The sequence below is a fragment of the Hemitrygon akajei genome, chromosome 11 (genome assembly GCF_048418815.1).
Source record: "Hemitrygon akajei chromosome 11, sHemAka1.3, whole genome shotgun sequence".
In the NCBI taxonomy this organism is placed as follows: Eukaryota; Metazoa; Chordata; class Chondrichthyes; order Myliobatiformes; family Dasyatidae; genus Hemitrygon; species Hemitrygon akajei.
The window spans coordinates 44,590,815-44,603,459 of NC_133134.1; the positions used below are offsets into that span (position 1 = coordinate 44,590,815).

At 39.2% G+C, this 12,645-nt stretch overlaps 1 protein-coding gene across 4 annotated transcripts in view; it reads left to right on the forward strand.

Moving 5' to 3' along the window:
* The window catches only part of LOC140735558 (protein tweety homolog 3-like), a 182,396-nt gene that overhangs the window by 92,214 nt on the left and 77,537 nt on the right, over positions 1 to 12,645 (forward strand). For all 4 annotated transcript variants that reach the window (XM_073060747.1, XM_073060748.1, XM_073060749.1 and 1 more), the window contains exon 4: positions 7,671 to 7,891. In XM_073060747.1, coding sequence (XP_072916848.1) covers positions 7,671 to 7,891 — 221 coding nt within the window. The remainder of the gene's footprint in view (positions 1 to 7,670; positions 7,892 to 12,645) is intronic.

The following is a 12,645-nucleotide window of genomic DNA, read 5'->3' on the forward strand; positions in this document are numbered from 1 at the left end:
CTCTGCCGATCTCTGATAAATTTTCGACCTCTTCTTGGCTGTCCTCTCTTGCCTATCGAATTCTTCTTCCTCAGTTTCTTCCTGTACTCTGCTGATATCACATCCACGGACCTCCTTCATTTAAATATTGGCCTTCCTCCTACAAATTCAAGTCTTCTGCTCAACGGCGCTCTTCCCTCTCCAATCAGCACGATCAGGGCATCACCTGACCCACAACCTGGGCTGTCTTCATTGTTCTGCACTTGTTCTTCTCCACCCACTGCTTGATCCTCACTTTCACATCTCATTTTCTCTTCTGTGACAATTGCATTGTCTTTGTTTTCATTTTCCACTTTCTTCTCTGCAACCATTCCTTCTTTTTGGCTTCTATTCATCATGTTCTTATCTCAGGTATCCTCATTTTCACCCACTTGGGCTGGCCACCTCTGGAAGAAAATTCCTGAGAGCTGGCTCAGGACCTGGCTTTCCATCTGGCTGTTCCTGAGGACTAATTCCATGCTGCTTTCCTTCGTCCCTTTCTTCCATATTATCAGGCCCAATATTCGAGCTCCCCGTTTCTATATTCAGATTCCCAGTGCCAAGCTCTGAATAATCTGCCTGTAAATCCAGATTACTCTCACCTGGACGCAGATTTCCCATTTCATGTTCTGACTCTCTAACCTCTGGATCTGAGCTTTCAGTCTCCAGCTCCACCTCGATTATGACTACTAGACCAAAGCATCTCCAGCTTTCAGGCTCCACTCGCTCAACACTGGGCACCATTCCCCAAACTTCCTGCTCCTCGTTCAGCTGCCCCTGCCAGGGGGTTCTTCCTGCGGGCCCACAGGCTGAGGGCAGTTGCAGCCCCGACAAGCCAAGGAGTAGCAGTACAGAGAGTTTACAGCGGTTCATAAGGATATTCCAAGGGAAAACAGTCGAATTTCAAACAATACTGTCGACACAAAGTAAGAAGGTAAGACAGAGAGGAGCACAGATCTTGGACTTTGTCAGTGGACGACTCCTGTCTGGCAGTTATCAAAATATTTAACAGTCCCCAAGAAAAATTAGATGAATTGATGACATCACCATCTGCCTCATTATGATCCTGCACTTTATTATTTACCTGCACTGTGGCTGCTACACTTTATCCTGCCTTCTGTTATTGCTTTACCTTCTTGTACCTCAAAGCACTGTGCAATCTGTATGAACAGAATGCAAGACAAGCATTTCACTGGATCTCGGTACATAGAACAATATTAAACCAATCCCAATCCCAAAACCAAATCCTGGAAATAAAGAAAGAAGCCTGAGGCCTGTTGCAGGAAGGGTAGGTATCCATTTTAAAGCAGATTTGGTTATTTTGTGCCCAATGTCCCCAACACTTCCTGTATGCACCCCCACTCCACACACTCTCGACCATGACACTGATCCTGAGACAGTGCCGATATTTGAAGACCCTGTATTACTGGAGACACGAGAGAGCAGATTCAGGTCATAGTGTCATCCAACACACAAACAAGCCCTCAGATCCAAATGGTCCATGCAAACCCAGGTGCCTACCTAAGCTCGTCCCATTTGCCTGCATTCAGACCACGTCCCTCTAATCCTTTCCAAACCAAGTTCCTGTCCAAATGTCTTTAAATGTGATGGTACACACCTCTACCACTTCCTTGGGCAGCTTGATTGGAATAGAAACATGGAAAACCTACAGCACAATACAGGCCCTTCGGCCCACAAAGCTGTGCCAAACATGTCCTTAGAACTACCTTGGCTTACCTGCAGCCCTCTATTTTTCCAAGCCCCATATACCTGTCTAGGAGTCTCTTAAAAGACCCTGTCGTATCTGACTCCACCACTGCCGCTGGCAGGCCATTGCACGCACTCACCACTCTCGGTGTAAAAAAACTTACTCCTGACAATCTCCTCTACACCTACTTCCAAGCGCCTTAAAACTGTGCCCTCTCATGGTAGCCATTTCAGCCTGGGATAAAGCCTCTTGACTATCCACATGATCAATGCCTCTCATTATCTTATACACCTCTATCAGGTCAATTATTATTATGATGTTTTATTTATTGTTATTTTTTCTCTCTCTCTGCTGGATTATGTATTGCATTGAACTGCTGCTGCTGAGTTAACAAATTTCATGTCGTATGCCGGTAATACTAAACCTGATTCTGATTTCCCCTTTTGAGCCTACTTTGTTATTGCTATTATATCTTATTCCCATAAAGCTGTCTATTCCTAAAGTTTATCAGCTACCATCATCCTCATTCTGATAATTTAATCTTGTCATTCATGAAAGGATATGCTTGATTCCTACCAGCCTTTCTGATTCTTGTTGCTTGCCACTGGATACTGCTCCACATTTTTGAGCATTGTACAACATGGGAAATGAGTTGGCCATTTTGAAGGATAGTTTTAAGTTCCTCAATATTGTGGTTTTCCGTGGCAAAGTGCATGAACAGCATTTCTAAATGACCTTTAAAACTATTTGCTGCATTTGCTTTATCAGTACCAGATTTCAGGATAAATGCATGTTTTGTAGTACTAAATGGTATCCACAAAAAGAATGCTCTGCAGTTCTCATGAACCTTATCACTTTTAAAAGCAAGATTAATGTGGTACTAAATTACAGTGAGGAAGTTCCAACTTGGAGGTCTAAGTCCACTGGAGTTTAACATTATTTCAATATACTCAAATTTAAAGCAATATGATCCTGAAGTTTACTGAAAGTTTTATTCATTTTGTGGGTTTTTTGGGCTTTAACTGGTACAGCCTGCATGTATTGTCTACGATTCTGATGAAGGATCTCGTCCCAAAATGTTAATTGTTTATTTCCCTCCATAGATGCCGCATAACTTGCTGAATACCTTCAGCATTTTATGTCTGTTGCTCACAATTTCCAGCCTCTGCAGAGTATCTTGTGTTTTGCACTATCTACCAAAAAGGTGATCGTGAATCAGCTTTTAACAGCTTCAGAATGAAGTGTGCATTTTTGAGTAGGGTGGTTCCAATATCTAGAATCCACTCCAAGATAATGTGTGATTTTTGGAGAGGAATCTGTAGTTGATAGTGTTCCCATTTACCTGTTGCCCATGTCAGTTTTAAAATTTACAATATATACTTTATTCCTAACAGTATATATAGGGAATACACAATTTTTCCATATTCATTGTACCAAGATCGCGGTCCTTCCCCACTGTCTTTGATGGCTGCACTGAGCTTTAATGTATCCCTGAGTATGTACTCCTTCACTCTGGATTGTGTCAGTCAGCAGCATTTGCCTGCAACATATCCTTGCACTGGAAGACCAACAAATTGCAGTTACTGAGGTGATGAGCATTTAGTACTTGTCCTTACTTTCACCCTCCCTTACCTTCCACCCTCACCCCACCTTCTTTATAGGGCCCCTGCCCCCTCCTCCTTCAGTCCTGACGAAGGGTCTCGGCCCGAAATGTTAATTCCTCATTTCAACGAATGCTGCCCGACCTGCTGCGTTCACCCAGCTTGTTTGTACGTGTTGATTTGACCACAGCATCTGCAGTGTACGTTGCGGTTAGTACTTGTCTCAATATGCTTCCCGGCAAAGTGCTTTTAGATCACAGAATCACTATTAGGTAACTGTCATTAGATAAATGTTGGTGAGAATTATTAAATCCTTCTCCATATCTGAGGAAACACACAGTCCATGAAGAAATAGATGATCGTCTAATCTCTATTGCAGCCATGTTGAGGGAAGCTTCTTGTGGGAGCAAGACTCTTGACTCTGTAGGATTTCTGCATTCTTACTGCCAGCCAAGTGAGGTCTTGGTGTTCATTTGTGAAATCTGCTAAAGAGGGGTTCTGTCAAATAACTTGGACAGACTCCTCAGGAAATCTTCCCACAGGATCCTCTCACACAGTCAGTGAGATATTCTTGGCTGACCATTTCCCGATGGACTTACGGATAAAGATATTTTTCTGTGGAAACTTTTCTACCAAGGGTAGGTAGTGTAGTAAGATCTGACTCAATAGGGCACCGTACGGCAAGGAGGGCAAGCCCATCCTTTGCTACTCGAAGAATGGTTGAACCTCCACCCATAGTGACTTTTGCTGGCATACTTCAGATCTGTATACAGCCATAGGCAAAGGTGATCATCAGGATATTCTTTATGTAGGTGTGTTTATCCCCCTTTCTCTGGATATTTGTATCTTGTGACCCTCTCTGTCCCTGATCTCCAGTTAAAATGGAAGATGGCTTGGGCATCGGCCATGGTGTAAGAGTGAGGTAAGGATCATACCAGCATTATGAACAGCAGTAGTGATGGCACCTTGGATTGCTTCAAACTAGAATCACTGACATTTTCTGGTTGTCTGACTTGATGGTAAAGGGCCAATTGTCAATAAACATGACCTTGTTTACTGTGATTGGCTCTGTCTCTTGAGGCCAGTTCAAACTTGTCATAGATGTTTTCATGGTCACCATGGGACCGAGCTGAAAACACCATTCACATACAACAAGGCTTTGATCTGAGAGCCTCTACTATCTAATAACATCACTCCTTTAATGGCTTATTGATGGGTTTGGCAGAGAGCTCAGTCCAACACAATGAGACAGAGGAAAGCTGGCAGCCTTGCCTGTCTCCAGATTGGATGGAGAAGCTTTCCACTTCTCACGCATTAATTTAGATGTTGCTGCTTATGTCTGTGTGTAGCAATTGGATCCAATTCCTAATTCCCTCCCCAAAGCCCATTTTGGAGAAAAATAACATCATGTTTGAGTGCAATATAACATTGGTGGGTTTGACCTGCTCCATGCTGACCAGGCTAGTATCCATCCGGTGTCCCACATCATAAATAGAGATATTTCTGAGAAGCATAAGGGTAGCAGAGAAGTTCTGCAGAATGCTGTGTTGGTTTTGTCTGGGTAGGTCACTTTTCTCAGAAAAGACTTGATTGCTGCTGACTTTGTGCTGGATCTTATAATCTATCGTCGTGACATGGGCTGACAATTTCTGATGTCTGCTCTTCCTCCTCTTCTGCTTACAGATGAGGGTGTTGATGCTCTTTGCAGTGTTTGACAAGCTGGCAATTATATACATTGCACTTGGAGCAGGTCGAGGACTATCTATTCTCATTGAAACAAATACACTCCTGCTCAAGTGAGTTTTGTTTATTTCAAGAGAATAGATATAACTGTCAGCTGCTTCAGCATCAGTAGCTGGTCTATACTCATCATCCAAGCCAGAAGACAGGATGTTCTGGGCAGCTGTGTGGTATTTCTGAAATACAAATCGGGATGAAAGGATTTGCATGCAGGTCGACAGAGTCTGGCTGGAAGGATATTAATGAGCTGTCCTTTTTCATTAGGTAGTGTTTCTCGTGTTGGAGGTCATGGATTAGGCAGCTAATTTAAGGGAATAACTGGTGTGTTATCTAGATCAGGGGTTCCCAACCTCTGCTCCATGGATCCCATGGTATTTGACCATGACATAAAAAAGTTTGGGAACCCCTGATCTAGACAATAGATATTACAGACATGCTATGTTCATGACAGAGGGAATAAATGATTAGGTAGTGGAAGGTTTCCTAATATTCTGTTGCTCCAGGAAGAAAAAATACTATTAACCTACATTTACATTGGACAGATTAAAACAAAAATATATTCTGGATTTATTCTGGTTTTTAGCTGAAGAATAAGAGTAAGTTCATCGATAGGTATTTTTGACCTCGGGCATATTGACAACAAAAAATCGCTCTGTTTATATTAAGTTTTAGGACAGAGCAGAAACAGTGTTGTTTCTCCCAAACCCCTCACCTGAGAATGTTGGCTGAAAGGAGGAGAACGCCACAGTGAGGATTGTTATTCAAAAGCCCTAGTGTGTAAGGGTAATACATTTATATTCATGAGTAAATCTGGAGAGTCGTAAATTTAGATCTGGCACAGATTCCTTTGCTAGCATTGATATTCTCTTAAGTGCTCTGACTTTAGTCAATCTCTTAAATGATCCCAGTATATTTTTATTGTAATTGAGTTGCCTTCTAATTCACTTATATAACTGCATAACCTGGGAATACCATAATGAATTTAGTTTATCAGTTTCTTTTAGACCAAATTGTCAATAAATGAGGTGAAGCTCAGGACAAATTATTGAGTAGTTTTATTTTCACAGGGCGATGAGTGCACATAATGTTATTTTGGGCTTCATTCATTTGCATCAGTACAACGATAAGTAATATTGTAAAAGAAAATAAATGTGATATGCAGCCAATTTCAATGTTGCTTTGTCTCCTTTATTTCTAGCCTGTCTCAATCCTTAACTTTCTTACTGAATGTAGCTGAATATGGCCTTAAGGTTTGACCCTGTATGAATTTCAAAGTTAACTTTGATCAGTATGGGTTAGCAATGAGCTGTTGGATGCCACTGACAGACTAGCTGTTTGTAAATTATCATGGGAATTTAAATTATTTTACATTCTTCAACTGGTTAAAACCTCTCAGAATTTTATTTCTAACAGTATAGCTAGCTATTTTACTGTGATTAAGCTTCATTGCAAGGGATTGCAGGTTATTGTAGTTGATTAAAGGCGTGGTTATTAGCTATTTCAAGAAATCTATTGAGATCTGGGCAATATCTCAAGAAGGATGTATTACTTCAAAGGCCAATAAAGCACATACTCACAAGAACTATACAGAACTAAAAAGGATTAAATTGTAAATTGCATAGGCTAGGCTTGTTTTCCTGTGAGTATATAAGATTAAGGGATGATCTGAATGAGGTACTTAAAACGATTAAAGAATTTGATAATGGAGATAGGGAAATTATTTCCTCACAAGGGAGTCTGGATGCAGAATGTGTAACCTTAAAACTAGATCTACTCTGAAGGAATGGTGTCTGGAAGTACTTTGTAAAGCAAATTGGGAATATGGAATCCTTACCACAAAAAACAATTGAGCCTAGTTGAGTTAAAAGTTTGTAATAAGACATGGATAAGTGTCTTAACCTACAAAATTAGTGCAGGTGAATGAACGTGAGCTGTGATGTAATTGAAGATTGATGCTGGCTCGAGTGAGTAAATGGCCTCATTTCTGTCTGTATGTTTTCAGAAGATAGTTTATCTTTCAAATTTTGAAAAAGGCTCTTTGCAATAACAAAGGTCTGTCTTTCAGAACCCGATGATCTCAAGCTAGAATTTTTAAAGAAATTTGTTCTCTTTTTTTACATATTGGGCTGGTCACTTTTCATTTCCAAAAAAAAACAATCAGAACCAGCACGAACTCCTTCTTGTCTGTCAAGCTGAATCTGGGGTGCTAGTTCTGCAATGCCAGTTATCTTTACAGTGGTTGCAGGTTTTCCTAAGTTTAAATGAATGTTTTATTTAGTCTTTTTTTTGTACTTAGAAATAATTAATAGCTAACATCACAGGTATGGTGAAATGATTTTGAAATGTATTTGAAATTGAATGGCATATCCACTAATATATTTTAACCAACATCTAGACAACAGTGCGGCAAATGATTTAATATGCAGTCCATTTGAGACATAATTCTTTAAAAAAAAAGTGCAGGCTGTATCTATGTTACGAATTCTACCCTTCATAGAGGAAATGTGCAAATCTTACTATTATACTATCATTGAGCTTAAAGGGAAATGCAGACCACTTGCCAAAGTTTTTACTATTTTTAATCTACATTTTTTTAAATGCAGGTTTCTGAGAGCACTCGAGATCTGAATAGGACAGTAGAAGGAAGCCTTCATACCTTACAGGATTTGTTTGCAAAGGAACCACGGTATCTAGAGAGTGTGCAGAAGTTAAAGGATCTTCTTGGAAATCTTGGAAGACAGCTAATTAAAATTCCATTCTGGGAAAAGAATGACATCTCTTTGGAAGACTTGGCCGTTCTTATCGAACTGTATGATTATTACAGGTATGTATCAGTAAGATTCTTAGGTGAAGGATGTTTGTTCTGGGGAGTTATAACTAATTTAGTATTAAGTATTCTATGTTCAGCCTATAATTATTGGATGTAACATCATGTGTTCAACCTTTCTAAAAAAAAAAGAGCTCTTATATTGCTGTGACATATATTATCCCATTATTTGCTCCAAAGGTCAACCTTCATTTCAGTTTTTACTTTGACCAGAAGATCAGTGGTCAAAGGTTTTGAATGTTTGAGGCATGACTTTAGTAGAGTGCATTCACCAGCTCAACAAAGAACTCGCTATCAGTATCACATTCAGAAATCTTTAGGTATGATAGAAACTTTAAAGCAGGAAAATCTGAGAAATACTAACTAATTTAAAGCACTTAACACTGTGTTTATGTTGACTTACTTTTTGAAAGTTTCAGCATTATTAACCCTGACTACTTTAAATTTCTGCTAGTTTATTTTTATATAGAATCTATTTCAGATTGCTCTATGATAGCTTTGCTTTTGTGTTCTTTTTCTTTAAGCTGGTTTCAGTATTTTCTCATGCCCTACATTACTCCCATGGAACCTAGGCTAGTTAGAGAGAGAGAGAGAGAGAGAGAGAATTTTGTGTGTGTGTTGCTCTGTATTTCCAGCATCTGCAGAATCTCTTGTGTTTATGATTTGCTACACCATTCAGAATTGTTTTACTTCATAATTGCTGCCAGTGCAGCTCAGCTGCAAGCTGATAACAGCCAGATTTCAGACTCAAGGGGACTACTGTGCCAATTACTTGTCATTTTACTGATCAGATCAGTAAAGGTTGTTTGCAGGTGGCCACTTGTCTATGGTATTATCAATCCATCTTGTACCTCTTCCTGAGAAATTGAGAACATCAATTTTTAACCAATTGTTTTGAATGTTTGTTCTGGCAGCTATAAAAGTGTTCTTCGAATGCTAATATAATTCCAGGAACTCCAAGTTCTAGCATATAATTTCAATAACGTAAGAGTACCAATCTAATCAAATGTGGTTATTATTCAGAATTTACTTGGACTGCCTGTGTGATTAGTAGTGCATTCAGCTCTGCATCTTTAAATAATCTTTTCTTCCCTTTAGTGATTTGTGTGTTCTAATTTATTAGAACTTCAATGATTTTTTTCCCCTCAGGTGTACAAGTTATTTAGTGGAAACTGTCGTCTTCTCAGCAGTTAGCGTATCTTGTACGGATTTATTATTTGACAAGTGAATTCATATTGTGATTGTTAAGGATTTTCTGGGCCCGAAGTAATTTATGGAGCATACAGGATGTACTCCATAAATAAAGAGGCTTTTTATAGTGCATCAATACCTCGGTCCAATGTCAGATGGTTAAAATGACTTAACTGCTATTAGTGGTTTGTTTTGCATACTTTTACCCAGCTTAACACTCCCCTGCTAAGTGCTTATGATGCTGATCATGTATTATATCATTTTCTATCCTCCTACTTCACTTCCTTCTTATTCTTTCTTCTCCATGTAAATTCTGTCTTTAAATAATTGGAAAAATTTAATTTATTTCAGTTTTGCTTTCCTATGTTTGTATTGTGTAGTGTGCATTTTGTGTCTTATATATTTTTTAAAAAATTCTCAATATAGCTGCACTGACTTACAAATTACTGAATGAAGCAATAAGGCTCATAAAATTCCACAGTGAATAATTCCAGTCTTAAAATAATAGAGTCAGTAGGCATTTTTCATTAAAAATAATTAATACCTCTGATTTGTCTGTGATTCTGTTGATCATATTTCCCATTTGTGAACTGAGCTATTTTCCTTGTCACTTTCTATGCTTTTTAAGCGGGCCTTCCTCATTGTAGCCCTTCAAATGTGCCTTCTTGTGCTTTGATAGAATCCTTTAAAAATGCTGTCATTTATTTTTCTCCCACTAATATTCCTATTTTTTAACCTGTTGCTGTTTCTGTCTTATAAAAATGTTCTTGTGATGCTTTCCTGTAATATTCTATCCCTGTTTAAATAAAAAAAATACAGAGTCAGGCCTTGCAAGAATGAAGTTAGCAGACGTTAAATGCAAAGGACTGTGGTGCTTGCAAGAAACTCGTTGAAGCTTTAGCAATTGTTTATTCTAAATTGGAGAATAATGTATCTTTGTCATATTTGCCTAATATTTTCAATTAGCAAGGTTGGTTTGGTCATCAATTACCCACGATCTTAATGAATGATGAAACAGGTCCAAGAATCTCAATAGTTTATTTCTATGTCTTTCTTGCAGTGTCCAGGCAGCATTCATACACTTAACCTCTTAATCTGTCAGCATATAGCACAGGAGGTAATTAGAATGACCTTACTATAAGTTGAACAATTATTTGAAAGTAAGAGGTAGAGCATATATTTAACATTTTTGCGTGTGTGTGTGTGTGTGTGTGTGTGTGTGTGTGTGTGTGTGTGTGTGTGTGTGTGTAACTTAGTTATTTTATTGCTTATTCTTACATTGATCATTTAGCAGTCATGAAATTTAATACTAAAGAATTCTAAACATCCCAGAAGGTCATGCAACAAAATGTAAATATGACTTGACCTACTTAATCCAGCCAATGTGGCAATAATTCTGAACAATGCAGCAAGGAATGTAGCACTTTTCATGTAGGAGAGTCTAAGTCAGGGGTTCCCAACCTGAAGTCCATGGATCTCTTGCTTAATGGTATTGGTCAATGGCATCAAAAAGATTGGGAACCCCTGCTCAAAGAGATGTAAGAAATGGGAAACAAAGTCATGTGGCCCACCAGTTAGTCTAGCATTCAAAAATATCATGGCCAATCTTTACCTCAATGTTATTTTCAAGCTCCATCTGCATTTTCTTTGACTCCCTTAATATTCAGACCCTAACCCATCACTCTCAGTTTTGAATGAAATCAATCCTCGGGTCACTTTACCATTCCAGGATAGTGAATTCCAACTTGCCTGGATGAAGACATTTTTCTTCATTTTAAATGGTGTGTTGTTTATTTTGAAGCTATGACTGTAGGTTCCACAGTCAAGGGAAAACATCTCTCCTGGATTTGTCTTGTAGTCGTACTAAGAGATTTATAGTGCAATAAAGTTGCCTCTCTTCTAAACTTTGAAAAAATTGACCCAGATAGTTCAGTATCTTACTAGATGACAAACCAGTTATTCCACTACCCGTATAGTTGTCCCTCACAAATGAGGAAATGAAAGTTCTGTAGATAGCTTGTGTGCTACAGCTGCCCTAAGTAATTACAGTCAGACACCTTTACTCTTGTACTCCAGTCCTGTAGCAATGAAGACCAACAGACAATTTGCCTTTTGCTGCATTTGCGGATCAGTTTTCAGTGACTTGTGCTGTTACGTACCCCGTAACTGGGTCACTTACCAGCAAAGATAGAGAGGTCCGTTGAAGTCTGATGGTACTATTTTTAAAAGTCTTTATTTATAAAGGGGCACAAAAATAAGATTAATACAAACATTCAGATAATATACGTCGTCAATACTCAATCTAAAAGCGCGGGTATAATAATAATAATCAATAAGAAATAAGCTCTATCGTTGTCTAGGGGATAATGTATTGTCCGATGGAAATATAAAGTTCACTCAGTTCATGCAGGCTGCAGCCTTTGGGTTTAAGAGAGACGGTTTTAAATTTGCCCGGGTCTTTTGATGAGGCCAATCCGTTGAGTCGGGGGAGTTGGTTCCCCGTTGTTAGTTCAAAGTCTTTTTCTGTGGTATCAGCCACCAGTTCCCAGGCAAGGGAACTGAACGCACGTGGCTTCCTTCAAATGGCTTCCCGCTATTACGGGATTGCTAGCGTTTCTCCTGGTGCGTCTGAGGGGGCTGTTCCTACAGCCCCTCTTTTATCCTGACTTGCAGGGTTGTAGATGTCAATCAGGTTGGGGGATGATGCAATCTCTCCCCTCCACCCAGCCCACTTTGCCCGACGGCGGTCACGTAGCCTAGGATCGCAATCCACAAAGGTGTCTCCAAGAGACAATGGATATGTCTCGTGACTTTACATCGCTGGGGAACGAGGCATTTTGCATGTCTCTCTCTCATTTCCTGGGTCCCCTGACCCAACCCAATAGTGCTCTTGCAATTCTCACAAAGGAGGGGGCTGCGGGCATAACAGTGCACAGAGGCAAACCAGCTGTCTTACCATTTTAAAAAAGAGTCAACATCTCTCATTTATTTTCTCTCCTAACAAAGCGGATAACTTGGCATTCTGTGACACCATGTTCCCTGTCATGTTGCTTCCTACCACCACCCCAACTCCTCTTGTCCATATCCTTCTTGAATCCTCTTCACCCTTACACATTTTCTCTCTTTCCTGTTAATAGTAATCTTAAATTGTATTTGAGAATATTTGAGGCCCAGGCATGTATCCCTGTAGTACCCCACCACTCAAGGTTGCCAAACTGTAATAGTTTGCATATTGTTCTAAAATTTAGTTCTGTTGCAGTGCACACAAGTTAAAGCAGTGTACCAAGTTCTTTTATAAATTGATAATGCCTCCTAGATGTCAATTCGCAAATAGATAGAGATCAAAATATTTTATGTAATTGTAACAAAATCTGTATCCAAGTCTTGTTCACTCGCATTGTGGATGTAGTGTTTGAACATAGTGTTTGTGGGTATTATGGATATTGGTTTTCACTAACATTATGGTGGATATTAGTGTTTAGAAAGTCAAATGACAATTTTGTTCTATGTGCTTTCAAAATGGAAAATTACTTTAACAATTGCAGTAATGCTTTCCTGTT